This window comes from Vanessa cardui, chromosome 8 (assembly GCF_905220365.1).
Source record: "Vanessa cardui chromosome 8, ilVanCard2.1, whole genome shotgun sequence".
NCBI classification, from domain to species: Eukaryota; Metazoa; Arthropoda; class Insecta; order Lepidoptera; family Nymphalidae; genus Vanessa; species Vanessa cardui.
Window position 1 is genome coordinate 3,416,046 of NC_061130.1, and position 15,864 is coordinate 3,431,909.

General features: G+C 36.8%; 3 protein-coding genes across 4 annotated transcripts; 2 read left to right on the plus strand and 1 right to left on the minus strand.

The window, feature by feature from the left end:
• Window positions 1-772: 772 nt before the first annotated feature.
• LOC124531917 lies at window positions 773-1,969 on the plus strand. Its single transcript, XM_047106487.1, has one exon. It carries the CDS (start codon window positions 913-915, stop codon window positions 1,426-1,428), a length of 516 nt encoding a protein of 171 aa, XP_046962443.1. The 5' UTR covers window positions 773-912; the 3' UTR covers window positions 1,429-1,969.
• Window positions 1,970-5,184: 3,215 nt separating this feature from the next.
• Window positions 5,185-8,201, minus strand: LOC124531675 (chitinase-3-like protein 1). Its single transcript, XM_047106168.1, has one exon. It carries the CDS (start codon window positions 7,905-7,907, stop codon window positions 6,537-6,539), a length of 1,371 nt encoding a protein of 456 aa, XP_046962124.1. The 5' UTR covers window positions 7,908-8,201; the 3' UTR covers window positions 5,185-6,536.
• Window positions 5,879-14,071, plus strand: LOC124531674 (blastoderm-specific protein 25D). Of its 2 annotated transcripts, XM_047106166.1 has the most exons (6): window positions 5,879-6,499; window positions 9,076-10,281; window positions 10,580-10,879; window positions 11,282-11,625; window positions 12,543-12,837; window positions 13,671-14,071. In XM_047106166.1, the coding sequence occupies exons 1-6, from the start codon at window positions 6,449-6,451 to the stop codon at window positions 13,869-13,871; spliced, it is 2,397 nt and encodes a 798-aa protein (XP_046962122.1). In that variant the 5' UTR covers window positions 5,879-6,448; the 3' UTR covers window positions 13,872-14,071. The 2 variants fall into 2 exon arrangements, with proteins under 2 accessions (XP_046962122.1, XP_046962121.1); XM_047106165.1 differs by lacking the exon at window positions 5,879-6,499 and having other exon boundaries at window positions 8,792-10,281; window positions 13,671-14,070.
• Window positions 14,072-15,864: the final 1,793 nt, after the last annotated feature.

Sequence of the window (15,864 nt, forward strand, 5' to 3'; positions counted from 1 at the left end):
TAATACATATACTTATACATGTAATTTAATATAAAATATCGTTGCATACATGTATGCAACATTGTAGTGAAAAAATATCATTTCCCTAAAATTCAATTTAGGTTCAGTGATTTTTTTATGCTAATAGTTGGCAGACGGGCATATGGGCCACCTGATGGTAAGTGATTACCACCGCCTGTAGACAATGGTGCTATAAGAAACATTAACCATTCTTTTCATCGCCAATGAGCTACCAACCTTGGGAACTAATATGTTAAGTCTCTTGTGCCTGTAGTTACACACACACGGGCTCACTCACCCATCAAACCGGAACACAAATATACCAAGTACTGTTGTTTGGCGGTACAATATCTGATTACTGGATGGTAGGCGGCCTTGCAAAAAGCCCTACCACCAAGTAAAAGTGATAGTCATAAAGGGTCACACACAGAGATACTTTCACATTTATAATAGAGCTAAATTTGTGTATATAGATTTATTCACTGTATGTGTTTCATTGTATGGCAATTTTCACGGGACTTAGTTTGAGCCTAAGAAAGACAAAGAAAGAAGTCTGAAGTAACGATACTTACTTTTGTGTGATATGTTCTTATGTTCATCTTGTGTAAAAGAGTGAGGAATTCATAAGATTTGAAAAGAAATATTGCAAAATAATAATATATTTTTCTGAAGAAAATATAATTAAAAATAAAATTTGTCTCTCAATTCATAGACAAGAGTAATTTATTTCTCGAGACTCGATCGACTAAACATCGAATCATTGACACTTTGACAGCACGTTAAAACTTGAAATGTCAATGACGTCACACAGGCGACAGTCTCGTTCTCATTATTTTTATTTCGCAATTTCCAGAATATCCTTATATATTTTTCGTATTTTTATTTAGATTCGGTTTTATTAAAGAGAGTGAAATGGATAATCAATACTATTATAAGTTAATGGCCAGTTATCTGTCAAAACGAAACTGTGATGAGTCTTTTATGAGGTATTTTTTTGGCAAAAATGCAACAAAGAAAACGCCCGAGGAGCTGGAACGAGCAGATGAACGAAAACGTAGGTTACAACGTGAAAGATCACGAAGATATCGTGCTCTCAAGAACGCTAGGCGACAACACGAAGGTGTCCGCGACAACGCGGACAACGAGCCTGCGCGCAGTAAGTCCCGAGGTGTATCCATTGACGAGGAATTCAGCGACGGTGACGAACCTCCAACGCTGTGTAATTTCACCTACGATGACAAATGGCGGGAACCCGTCTCATCCGACTGCGCATCTGATGATAATTCGGCGCACAGTGCAGCCGAATTAAAAGAGGCAGCACTCTCAGGAAATATATCCCTTAATTTAAAAGAGTTCCTTAGTTCTCCTAACATGGAGCTAGACTACCCCACAGTGCACAGTCTTATGTTCCACTGGTTACAAACGTAGCACCACTGTTGGCACTGATCATATCAGCCGTAACAAATTAACTTTGGCCCATATCATTCTTATTGGATACCATGAAAGTTCTGGCAGTTCCATATTTATATATATTAGAAAAAGTCTTATTAGATTACAATGATAATGAGAACATAGTCTACACATATCGAGGGTTGCTGCTTCTGTACAATAATGTAACACATCAGTTAAGGAAACCGTCCGCCAGTAGTTTAAAGAATATTTTATGTAATTTAATTGTTTAATGTTACAGGCTTTTGTGATTTCTTGTAAAGTATTGAATGCTGTTAGCATAAAATTCTTTTTATATAAAACAATTATTTAGGTCAGCTAAACCTGATCAGAAAGAAATGAACGGCTACTTATACCATCACCACTGAATAATATTGTATTTTGTAGTTCATAGTAAATTGGATATATTGTATACCATTGTTGTGTTAAATAGTATATAATATGTATCTTGCCGAGTCACCAGAAAACTTATTTGTTACAAATTTTATCATTTACTGAACTTTTAGCACCCAGTGCAAAATAAAAAATGAAAATATTGCTTATATAATGAGCTCTTGTCACAAAGCTCCATATTTTGAGCTTACTATGTTCTAGAAATTAAGCTCTTCACTCGACACTAGTTGATAATATTCCACTAGACAATAAGTTGTTGTTAAGTTGCCATATCCTAATGTTTAGATACTCAATTATATTACATATTATATATGCATATAGAGAAGCATAGATTATATATACCTATAGTTTGTGATACAATGAATTTACATTTTGTGCGAAATCTACAATATTAGCTGTGTTAAGATTTAGTGTTAAGAAGATTAAAAGAAGGCAACTCAACTCCCGACTGCTTGCATCATTGATGTGCTGCATGCCTGACTCCTCTCACTGCCTGATTAAATTAAAACATTCCTTGTTTTTGAACAGTCCAGTATATATATCATATTCAAAATTAGTTTCTAGCAATTACTTGTACCGTTAGTATATATACCAAGTTATTAAAAATAGTCGATACAATATGTGACTAGTTTGAGGAGTTATATTCTGTTGCATTTAGTTTTATAATACTCAAATATTTTGCTCTCTCATATTGGTGATATTGAAAATACAAGGCTTGAAATGTTTAATTTTAAACTAATCATTATAGATTTTAATTTTATTGGCATTTATTAAAAATACTCTAAAAGCAATCAACATTGTAATTATACAAATGTGTATGAAATGCACTGGATTATGACTGATATTGATGTCTTGTGTGAGAATTTATTGGGATGGACATTCATTATAATAGTACCTTATGATGTTGAATATTATATATAAATTATAGTTTTTTACCAATAGTTACTTATTCCATATTCAAACACATCATTAAAACCTTTATTGAAGGTATCCTTTGAAACATTTCTTATCATAACTTATGTAATTAATTCCAGGTTTTTATTTTCTTCAATCATATTTTGCCTTCAGACAAAAATGTAACAATAGATTGAGTGCCTGTTTTTAGGTATACATCTGCCATATGAGTTAGATTAGAATTAGTTTTAAGACATAAGTACTGAATAACAATGTAGTTGGCGCTATTAGTTGTAATATAGGATTCTCAGATTGTTCAGACATTTCTGGTGCTTTATTGAAACCATTAGAAAAGTATACTATTTTTCAGGAGCAACTATAGACAACACATACAAAGATGTCAGAATGATTTTTTCAGTTTGTGGTACATATTTCAAATTCTGTTGTAATACATAATTGTTGTATTGTTTCCTGCAACAAAAGATGTATACTAACATTTAATGTATGTATATGTATGTTTATATCTAACATTGTTTTGATTTGATCAATACTATGTAAGTTATTTTGTAAAATGTATAATTTTTTTTTATAATATTGATAAATGAATAGTAGCCTCTAACTGGTAATATTAGAAAGAGAAAGAAAAGGTTCTACTTCTTCATTTTGAATCAAATAATACAATTCTTTTTTCGAACAATTAATTTTATGTTTGTCCGTATTATGGATTTTAGTTTGTTATTTTTATTAGTAGCCTGAATAAAATTTTGTCTTTCAAAATTATATTTTTTATAATTAATTGATCAATTTTAAATAATTTCGTTTAGATCTGCTCATAGCCAGCGATGCCTTCAATGAATATCATTGTATTTCGCATACTTATTTAGATATTACGTAGGTAGGTACTGTAAGGTAGTGCCATATTAAAGAGCTTCCTATTTTTAAATAATGTTTTATTGTATTTTACCCAAGATAGAAAAAGCTAAAAAAGAAGTATATGTCTCAAAGATTGGCTGAGGCCTCTCTTTTTCGGAAAAAGTTTAGTGCTTATTCCCAGTGGCGTAGTTATCTTAGGGCCTGGTGAAGCAGTGCACCAGGGCCCCGGAGTTCAGGGGGCCCTCTAAATTAAACCTTAACCCTTAATCGGGCACAGGGAACTATTTTCCCACTCGCCTAATCTAGCTAAATACCCCATATTTTAAAATGGCTACTTAAAATAACCTTAGATAAATACAGAATAATTTTACTGGTATATATGTACATATACAGGTTTCACATATCGAATGTCAACGTCAGATCCCAAGAACATATACTTAAGCCATGAGAAACGGATTTTTTCTTTCTGCCCGATAAAGGGTTAAGGTTCTAAAGCTAGAAAATCACGACCAGGCGCGCAAGATTTCTTATTTGGTATCTTTAATTTTAAAGAGTAATTATTAATTAAAGAAGGATGTAAAAGAGAGAGAGAGGGTGAGTGGTCCTCCCTCACCTAGCTACACCACTGCTTGCTGCTCACCATGATGACATCTTAATCGTCGATCGAGATCTGAAATATAAACACAAATTAAGCACATGAAAATGAGCGATGCTTGCGTGGGTTTCAATCCCGTAGTCATATGTTAAAAAGCTCGCTCACCTTATAACCACTGGGCCATATGTATTATGAAATAAAAAAAAGTTGTGCAATTCTGTTATCGAACTCATATATCTCTAGTAGATACATTATAAGTAAATTTTTATTTTAAGTGATGAAAGCGCCATACCTTTACTTAGATTGTATCGTTTAACCAAGTTAATAATATTATTTAAGTAATTAAATTCGATATAAAAGGATTATGATGCTGAAGGTATTACGGAGACATTTGAAGCTATTCTATGTTCACCAATATGTAGTTTTTGTATCGACCTTACACACAATATTTTGTTATGTAAGAAATAAAAAGCAAATTACCTATTTAAGAAAAGTATTACAATAATGGGTTGGTCATTTAAATTACTTATATAAATCTTCGTCCAATCATATCTAGTTCTTATCTTTTTTGAGACGACGCTTCAATAATATGCATTAATCGAATTATTATACGTTATAGCCGCTATAGGTAAATCTACTCAATCAAATGCTGCTGTAGATTTTTTGAATAAATAATTCGTCTATTCTTCCCACAGACTATGCTGTGGTCAATGTTAAATATTCAATGTCAACTGCCCACATTCGAAATGTAGTCATAACGTTTTATTTGCATAATTATTTGCTTAATCTGTTGACACACATATATGTATACACTTATTGCTGTGTTAATAAAACCTATCTATCAACGTCCTGCTTGTTATATCAAATAAAAAAAAAACGCCAGCTGTCTAGGACCTGTTAAAAGAACTTTTTACGTAGTATCACAAATTATTTATTTAAAAGAAACTTTTTGGTACAGATATATCAAAAAAAGAAAGTAATTATAGTAATAAACAATAATTTATTCAAATAAAAATATCTATACAGTAACTCTTGCTTAAATTAAAAATAAATTCACAGCCAGTCACAATGAAACGGCTCTTAAAACAAATTCAATATAAACTGTTACGAAATTTTGTCTTATATAATACAATGCACCCAAGTAAAAACAAAGTACAGTAACAGCCCGTAGACGTCCCACTACGTTGAACGTCTTATTTTTCTTGTTTCAAGTTTTAGAGCTCATTCCATCACGCCGCTCCAATGCGGGAAAACGTATATATGTATTTCAGTGTTACGGTGGTTCCTTCATTGCCAAATACGAGATCAATTATTAAAAACATAAATTAGGCATGAAAACTAGAGTTTCCGATTTTAACTTCACATTTTTCGGTTAAGAACCGTTTGTTCTATCCACTTTCAACATACCTACTAAATACAATTTTTACATACATATATTTGTAAATGTTTATTGAATAAAATCTAAAACAATTAAAACATAAAATGAATATTAAATCTAAACGAAAACACTCAATCCCAAAAATTCTGGTGGTACCCAGTTTAATAAACCGACTTCAAAAAGGAGGAGGTTATCAATTCGTCTGTATTTTTTTAATCTACTTTTAATAACAATAACATTAGTTAAAATTAAACTCTTGTTTAGAAGGCTCAGCTATACGGGGACTATACGACTATACGATTTTGAATTCGCAAATTATTTCCTTTCCGCTCTGAATTGGCAGAACTATATATAATTTATAAACTTCGTAAATATATTTTAGTAAGGTTTTTTCAGTGAATGTATTCGCAAGTTACTTGTTTTTATGAAATTTTCTAAAACAATGCATTATTTAACTCGACGAGTGATAAAAATATATAATAAACATATGGTTTGTGAGTGATGATCTTTGTTAACGTTTTATTACCGTTTCAAGTGGAATAACTGTCAATAGTGTATTTTATAATTAGCTAATTAAACCAACGTACTCGACTTGGCAGACATTACCACTTGGATATGCGTTCGGTCGAGTGGAAATCCCCACTTGCGGGCATTGAAGCGGTTTCATATATTTTTTTCTAGTTGTAAAAGTACGGAATGCGTGCCGTATGCGGTTCGGTGCGGGTGAGCCTTAGAGCGCAGAGCTCCGACTCGCGTCGCCGCGGCCGCGAGAGCCCGAAGCGCGTGGGCGCTGTCGACGCCCGCGACGCGATGACCGTCATCAAGAGTGCCCTACACTTCGAACTGTCTCGGTGATTTTTGCTATCATGAAATCTTGCACAATGTATAAAATTACTTATGTGGCTCGAAAGAAAAAGGTAAATATCATGATTAATTCACTATTACAAATCATCATCAATTCATCTCCGACGTTGGGTTTTGATTAAGAGTATTTCTAACAGTAGTGGAGAGGGGAAACTTTACACTCCCCGATAACTTATCACATGTTCCATCATAATCATCAGCATTTAATGAGTATATCATGGCACCTCTCAGTTTGTTTTCGGTGATATATTTTGCTTTGGCCACAACGCTATCAGCGTTCTCATAAGATACCCATTCTGATTCTTTATATAAAAACGGTACCTTAGCATCAAGATCTTGTTTTATAATAGTATCATTAAATTTACTTAAAAACATACATATGTCAGGGTAGTTCACAAATCCTAAATTTCCAAGTGTACCAAAGCCTGAAGCAGGGCTGCCAACCTTAGCATTATTTGCATTTACTAATGCAAATGTGTGGCCATAAGTAGGTATTCCGACAACGATTTTTCTTGGATCCAATCCCTTGTCTTTGTACATTTGTACGGTGTAGTTAATATTGAGTGTTGCAAAATACAGCTGCTCCTCTGGTCTAGCATAAAGTGGGGAGTTGAGACCCGTGAAAGGAGTAAACTTTGTGTATGTGTGAAAGTCATATGTCATTATGTTTGCATAGTCTACATACATGTTTATTTGATCTACATCATAAGCTGCGTCCACAATGATCTGAGGAGCTGCCACAGCGACTGTAAGCAAATAGTTTCTTTTCTCTCTGATGTACTCTGTCCTGATTTCCCTTAGTAGCTGTGAAAAGTGTTGTCGTTCCCTTTTTCTTAAACTGTTTTGATATACCTTCACTGCTGGAAATTCCCAATCTAAATCAATGCCATCTAGTGAATAATTTCTCAACATATATTTGATGGATTTTATAAAAACTTTCCGAGAAGCATGGTTGACAACCATTTTAGAGAAACCATCATTATTACCAGCACCACCCACTGACAGAAGTACTTTTAAGTTAGGATTGTAAGTTTTCAATTTGACAATATCCGGTATAACATCTAGTTGGGAGTCTTCAAGATAAATTTGGTTGTTTCTTATCTGTGCAAACGCTATATTTATATGTGTGCACAGATGAGGATGAATATTGGATGGTGTTAGCTGGCTATCATTTCTTGGGTTTGGTGTGTTATAGTAGCATGAGACTACATTACCATCATTTTCGTAAATTGAGCTACTTCTGTTTTCGATCCTCCAAAACAGTACATGTTTGACTAATAATGTCTGGGCACTTAAAACACTAACCAGTAATATGGAAAAAAATAATCCCAATATCGAAATCAGCCACAGAGCAATCTTGTTGCATTTCTCACTTTTAGCTGTCCGCCCGATCGTGTTCGCAGGAACGTCTGTCTGTATGGGAACAACATATTTTCCCGTCTTGACCTTTTTAAAAACCATAACGCAGTTAGTTAGTTCCGTTTAACTCTTCATATATCCTTACACGGTTTTAGATAACACAAAAACAAACACAGTATATTAACTTTCCTTCATAAAAATAATGGTTGTTTACTAACAGATTGTATTAAATAGTATGTGCTATGTAAATATTTACACAAATCACTTGTTTATACGCTAAGAAAATCTAAACAATAGATCTAACATCAACGTCAAAAGCGAATAATTAAAGTAAACAAGTACAAGGTCACAATTATACAGTCATTTTATATTCCGTTCCAGTCAAGACCAAGAGTCTATAAGAAATATCAGATTTAATAAATTTTTGGTCTCAGTTAATTTGGCACATTGCCTCAATCGTTTTTAAATAATCTAAAACATATTATTTCAAAATATATCATTATTTCAATTTATTATTTGATACATAGTCATTAATAAAAACAATAAAATGTCTGCTGTTACTTAGTATGTATGTAATTTTATACAATATTCACAAAGATGTTGTTACAAATATTACAACAAATTATTATAACTTTTAATAAAATAATATCTTTTCTGTGAAAGTTAAGCCAATATAATCTTTATCATATTGACTTTCATTATTTGTATATTTTTATGAGTTTTTTGTTAAATAATTATAGGTATAAAAATATTTATTAAATATTACATACATACCATAATTACACTTTTAATGATTGGATACATTAATTTAATGATATAATTTTTATAATTATTATTTAGCGTTATAAAAAAATGAAGGCGTAAATATTTAAATAATTTTTAGATACATATTTTTGATTGATTATTATTTAATTTAATTTTGTAATAATTAGTTTTATTTAGTACTGAACGATCTCTTTAAATGCATACATTATCCAAGAACTGTCACTTTGACTTAAATATTTTTTATTTGACAATTACGGTTTCATACTAAATCATGTCGTTTGTAGATTTTTTTTATTAAATTGCAACATGTGATCGCTTGTACGTAAATATTCGGTATAATGAGCTTTAAATGGTTTATATCTTAAGAAAAGTATTTCGAGATATGGCTAGCATGTCCATGAATCCCTACGAAGAACAGCTGTACACTGTGTTTAAAACCTTCGACGTAGATAACGAGGAAGCCTTAGACAGATCATCAGTGCTTCAGCTTTGTGACACGTTGCAGCTAGAAGACCGCGGTGCAGCCCTCGTCGATACGCTTTTCGAAAGGCAGAGCGACCGCGTCACGTTTGCACAATTCCGCAACGGACTTCTCTCCGTGCTTGGCAGTGAAACTGTATCGCATCCTGAACATTCCAAGAGTAAAGAGTGTAACAGCGTCGTACAGCCCAATGCCTCTCTATCGCCGCATAGCGACGACGATTCTTCTGGCAGAGAAGTAGCACCCAAATTTGTGTTTGGTTCTAAAAAGTACGGACGTCGGTCACGTCCTCAACGTACAGCTTCAGAGGAATCTCCGCGCCATCGTGTTGCATCGGAGTCGAGGCTTGATTGTGCAAGATCACGACAGCGTATGAGGTGCAAACGCAGCGCCTCTGCGATGGAGAGTCGTGATGACTCCGCTGTTGATGATGATAGTGCAGATTTAGACCACGACCGACGAGTAAATCGTGATCGGGCACTTGCGCTTTGTCGCGGGCTGCACATGCATGGTGTTGATCGTTGTCTTGTTGACCGTATATTTGAAGCATCAGCAGCTGAGGAGCTTACTGTGGGAGAATTTTTCGATCAACTTAATTCTTCTCTTACTACCTCAATCGCAGCTTCGCTCGACGGATTGACAGCGAACGAGAGTTCAACTTTTAAAACTGATGTAGTTTCAAGTGACACAGTCGTTGAGGCCTGGGAACGTGCTGGAGTTGAGAGACCGAAACGTTTGCTTATCGAATTAGGTTTTGCAACCGCTGCGCTTCGCCCTATCGAACTGGAACGAGTTCTAGACGAGGAACTACGCGCATTAGCCGTACCTGCTGACGCAGCAACTGATGCTCGTTCTTTGCTGCTCCTTGCTGCACATGCACTTACGCGTATGCGTTTGGATTCAGCTTGGAGACTCTTGGACGTTGCCCGTGCTGAACGTGATAAACTTCGTGACGATCTTGCTGAAGCTAATGGACGAGCAAGAATGTTGGCTCAAGATGTTGATGAGAATCACGCACGGATAGAAGCTGAACTGAAATCAAGTCTACGGCAGGTTGAAGCACGACACGCTGAGGCAGTTCGTGTTGCGGCTGCTGAGACCGCCGCTGAGAGAGAACGGGCTGCAGCAGCTCATGCAGCCCTCGAGGAAGAGGCAAATCGTCGTGCAGAGACAGAAGCAAAGATGCGAACTGAAATATCATGTCTTCGCGAACGTATTGATGAAGTCCAGGTAAGAAGCAAAATACATATATAAAAAAATATCAGTGATTATATTAGTTGGAAACTTTAGTATTTTAGAGAAGATGTTAGATTTACTGATGAATACTATATTTATAAACATACATATAAATAAGTATTTTTATAAATATATTATCGAATATTTTAAATCAGCTCCTGTAGAGTAAGCTACCCAATGTTTATATAAGGTTTTTCGGTTTTTATTTGAAATATTTAGATAAGATTTTTTTTTTTATTATTGAACGATACTATACTTGAATAGTTTAGAAATTCTACATCTTATCGTTCAGGAGCGTCTAAGGGCAGCTGAGGTCCGAGCAATGCAAGCTGAACGCGAACAGGTCAAGGCACAAGAAATGGCACGCGAAGCTGAAGAACGAGGGGAAAGACTGGCAGAGAGAGAGCGTGAAGCCGCCCGTGAGTTGAACGCGCGGCTACACGAACTCCGCTGCGAAAACCAACGGCTGCGGGATCGCAACGACGAGCTTTGTTCCGCGCTCGAAGTCAGCTCTAGGAGCGCGGCCGTCGACGCGCACACAGCGCCCTCATGGCGCGACGAGGTTGCCATGAACTTACCGGCTAAACACGAGGTTTTTATTCGACATATTTTAAAAATAGCGTCCAATGATATTCTAATAAACATATATGTTATACCCATACTAAACAACAGTGAAAAGTGTGCCGAAACGGGGACTGTTTATTTTTACCGTTACAAGTAAAAAGGATAGCTTGATAAAAACAATAAGTAAAAGGGATAACTAGATGTTTTAATTACGCAAAACGTATTACTACATAATTGTGATGTATTATAACGTATTACTGGCATAATTATGATGAAAATGATTAAAGGCAAACGTCCCAATTAGGACGTTTTCTAGTCTTCACTTTTTGCGCGTTAATGACATATCTGTTTACTAGAACATCATTGATAGCGTCATATTAATTGCTTTTGTATAAAATTATGTTTTGATCACCGATGGTCATCTTTGCAGGAATGTGATCTGTCGTTGATTCCGAATGAAAGGAAATCAGACTCCAGAGAGATATTTGCGAAACTTAAAGTACTATTTAAAAGTATTGAGAACTTCCCGACGAGCGTTCGAGGCAGTTGTCGCATGTGTAGAGCTGTGAGTGAAACAATCTCAACTATGCAAAGACTTATGCAGGAACAGAGTGAAGACATGACAAGAGCGAACGTCTGCGTCAAAACCGATGTTGCCTTACAGACCGAGTCCAATGTAAATAATGCCGAAGAGATAGAATTACTAAAAAAAGATCTGCTAGACATCAAACAAAAATATGAGGCCGAAAAGCAGAACTCATCCACTGTGATAAAGTAATAATCCCATCTTATATTATAAATTATTTTTAATCTATCGGTTGATTTATATACAGATTAGGGTTGCTGAGGATTCCTCTTCCGCTTCCTCATAATGCGACAGTTCCGCAATATTTTGGGTTCGTCAACCGATACCGTATCCTCATAAAAAAAAAATTAAAAATCCTCTTCCGCTATCGCCTCCTCAAAATTTAAGAGGAATTTATGACGAATCTGGAGCTGTAGTAGACACATCCTGCCCCACAACCACCGCTTCCACGGGTAAGATTGTAGATTCAATGTTAGCCGAAATGGTAGCCTCTCAACCAAATAGTGACGATGAGAATGAAGGTTTACCAATAGAAGATAGTTGCGTGATACTAAAGTTACTATTAAATTAAAACGACATTAAAGAAAAACTAATCAATATGCACGAATACAGTCTTCTATGGTGGAAAAAATCCTCATCCGCTTTTTCTACCGCTTCCTCGTCCGCATCCTCTAAATTTGCGAGTGAAAATTCCTCTTCCTCCTCCTCCTCCTCATAATTACTTCCTCAACAACCCTAATACAGATGCCCATAACAATAACGTTGAAAAGAGTCGAGATGGCCCAGTGGTTAGAACGCGTGCATCTTAACCGATGATTGCGGGTTCAAACCCAGGCAAGCACCGCTGATTCATGTGCTTAATTTGTCTTTATAATTCATCTCGTGCTCAGCGGTGAAGGAAAACATCGTGAGGAAACCTGCATGTGACAAATTTCATAGAAATTCTGCCACATGTGTATTCCACCAACCCGCATTGGAACAGCGTGGTGGAATATGTTCCAAACCTTCTCCTCAAAGGGAGAGGAGGCCTTTAGCCCAGCAGTGGGAGTTTACAGGCTGTTGTTGTTGTTGTTGTTGTAACAATAACGAATGTGTATATTTACAGGGAATTGGAATCGAGCTTGGAACAGATGAAAGTAGAGTACGACAAGTGCGAGGATTACTGGACTTGCAAGCTGGAGGACGAGCGAGAGGCGTTCGCTGAGGAGCAGCGCGCCGGCGACGAGCGCCTCGCCGACCTCGTCAGCAAGATCGCGGACTACGAGCGCCAGTTCGCGCCCGTCGCTCCCCACGGCCTGCCCACCATCGACGAGAAGTGCAGTCTTGAGCTCCAGTTCACGGACCTCGAGGAAGAGTTCGCCAAGTATAGGAGCGAGAAAGAGGCCGAAGTCACTAACAAGGTACAATTTTGTCGAGGTCAAATTTAAAACGCCAATTTGCCTTTTAAAATTACGAAGTCACTAACAAGGTACAACTTTGCCGAGGTCAAATTTAAAACGCCAATTTGCCTTTTAAAGACAATTATCACCATCGGTCAAAAACTAACACGTACAGGATATTTTCAGAGTTATCTCGAGTCCTTGCGAAGTCATCACCTCCTCAGGGATGATTGATTGGTTTTATGACTATGATTATTTGACTCTCTTCGGGATGTTTTTAACAAAGTGGGAATACTCACTGTTGCGTCGCAATATATTTACAACAATATTATGTATATTCACAGTAACATTGATCATTTTGATAAAATCAGTGATAATCATTGTATGTGCACTAGGAGTAAGGATAAGCTTATAACGCCAAGTTTCCGACTCCGAAGTCAATAAATCCTTCTTGGGGCAAGGTATCCGTTTCTATAATAAAATTCCGCAGAAATTTTTAATTTTGCCGTTTAGTAAATTCAAATCGTTTGTAAAAAATACATTGGTAGAAAAAGCATATTATTCGATACAAGATTTTATAGATGATAAAAAAGCGTGGAGTTAATACCTGTTGACTTCCAAGCATTACATTCCAAACATTAATTGAAATAATTGTATTTAATTAACATGACGTTGTATTTTTTAAATGTTAAAAAAGAGTAACTACTGAGTTTCTTGCCGGTTCTTCTCGGTAGAATCTACTTTCCGAACCGGTGGTCGCTTCATTTAATTGTAAAATGACGATTCAAAAGTGCTTATAAAAGCCTACTTGAATAAAGTTTATTTTGATTTGATTTATGATTCATTTTTTCCAGGCGGAAGAAATAAAGCGATTGAAGGCAAAAGTAGAGGAGCTGGAGCGACGACAACCGCCGGCCGACGGCGCCAGTCGCGGCGAGAGACGCACCCGCGAGACGCCGCCCGAGCGCCCGCTTGTCCTGCACTGCGCGGACTCGCACGACGTCGCGGTACGTAAGGCTACCTGCCTCTCCCCCTATACCTACATCATGCTCTAAATCTTAAACTAAGCTAAAGAATTATAGGTTCTGTTTCTCCACTCATACCAGTCCGCGAATCCCGGCTGAGACTAAAATAATGACTAATTGATATTTTACCCACACCATAAGTATGTATTACAAATCTCCACTAGATTCAGGCTTTCTGGAAGAGATCTCTTGTTACAGATAAGTTATCCCTTTGTACACATTTTTTATTTATATAATTTTCTGTATACTCTGTTGGTACATAAATAAATAAATAATTGTAAACTGTGTATAGTCAAGGTTGATGTTTTCGTGATAATGACAAATGTCCAATTGGACTTTATCTATGACATCAAGAAGGGTTCTCATTGGCTGTGTGTGTGCGTTGCAGACGTGCGCGCGCTTCGCGCATTTTGACCTTTTCTATGACATCAAGAAGGGTTCTCATTGGCTATGTGTGTGTGCGTTGCAGACGTGCGCGCGCTTCGCGCAATTTTACCTTTTCTATGACATCAAGAAGGGTTCTCATTGGCTATGTGTGTTGCGTTGCAGACGTACGCGCGCTTCGCGCAATTTGGCCTTTTCTATGACATCAAGAAGGGTTCTCATTACTGTGTGTGTGTGTGTGCGTTGCAGACGTGCGCGCGCTGGCGGGCGGGCGCGGCGGCGGGCGCGCGCGAGTCGGGCGCGCTGCGGGCGCGCGCGGCCCGCGCCGAGCGCGCGGCGCAGCGGCTGCACGCGCGTCTGGCGGCCGCCGACCTGCTCGTCAAGGACCTGTACATCGAGAACTGCCGCCTGGCGCACCTGCCGCGCCTGCCCTGACGGCGCCGCCCTCGTCCCGCGTCGGGGCTTTCATACCTGGCGGCGTCAAGCGGCCTCCTCGCCGTCGTTCAGTCGTTCGTTTACTTCATATTTTTGTATATTTGGCGCCTGCCCTGACGGCGCCGCCCGACGGGACTTTCGTTCCTGGCGGCGTCGAGCGGCCTCCTCGCCGTCGTTCAGTCGTTTTATTTCATATTTTTGTATATTTGAATCGGCAACGAAATCATGTATCCCCGAGCGTAAAAAACATTACCCTACGATTTATATTGTACCGCGATAGCAAATACATATATTGTAAATAATATGTTTTAGTACGTTTATATATTGTTCAGTATACACACCAATAATAAATACATTATTAACTGTATTCTATTGAACGCGTTTCTGGTGGACCGAAGTGAGGCTTTGGGCGAGGCGGCCCAGAGGCCCATTACGATTGGTTCGGTTGCTAGGTACCACGTAGTCAAAGGGCAGTCTAAATTGAATGCGGGTTCAATAGTTGTATACCTGCGCCGTATACAAGTCTGATTGCAGTCTGTTTCAATAGTAGTGCACCTTCACACATTCTCACAAAACTCGTTTCGACGTTGAACGCGTTGTCGTAAAACGATATGTAATAAATTTCCATTCATCGAGTATTATTAACGTAGTTATTAGGTCGTAACGTTTCGATGAAGAAGTAGATAGATGTACTTTCGGTCCAAAATTAAAAATTATTAGTGAATAACATCGGTTAGGTAAATAGTTGCAATTTGTAATCACTAAAACAGAATATTCAATAGTTTAAGGCTCACAGGATGTTCTGACGATTGTATAATTTCGTTATTTTAATGATTTATTTGGGTAAGTTGATTCCTGTGTATTGAAGCTCTATGCCTCGAACGAAATAGATACTAGAAGTGGCATGCTTAAAAATGCTGTGTTTATACTTTTGTTACTTGAAATTTTGAATAATATATATTTTGTACATTCATAATACTTCCGTTTGGACAGATGCCATTTCTATAGTTCAACGAATAGAGCCTGCAATATGTCGAACAATATTTTTATCAACATATTTGGATATGATCCATAAACCTAATAAGTGCCTTTTATTGATATAACACATAATTCTGTACATTAATTAAATATATTGTTAAAAATATAACATAAGATAAAGTTGTTTGCAAGAAAGAACTGTTATACATCGTTATATATTATTTTT

What these genes read in the sequence shown, in the direction of transcription:
- LOC124531917 (XM_047106487.1), top strand. Translation starts at nt 913, where the DNA reads ATGGATAATCAATACTATTATAAGTTAATGGCCAGTTATCTGTCAAAA.
- LOC124531675 (XM_047106168.1), bottom strand. Translation starts at nt 7,907, where the DNA reads ATGGTTTTTAAAAAGGTCAAGACGGGAAAATATGTTGTTCCCATACAG.
- LOC124531674 (XM_047106165.1), top strand. Translation starts at nt 8,920, where the DNA reads ATGGTTTATATCTTAAGAAAAGTATTTCGAGATATGGCTAGCATGTCC. An exon ending in AACGTATTGATGAAGTCCAG is followed by an intron (nt 10,282 to 10,579) that starts GTAAGAAGCAAA and finishes CTTATCGTTCAG; the next exon opens with GAGCGTCTAAGGGCAGCTGA. An exon ending in ACTTACCGGCTAAACACGAG is followed by an intron (nt 10,880 to 11,281) that starts GTTTTTATTCGA and finishes TCATCTTTGCAG; the next exon opens with GAATGTGATCTGTCGTTGAT.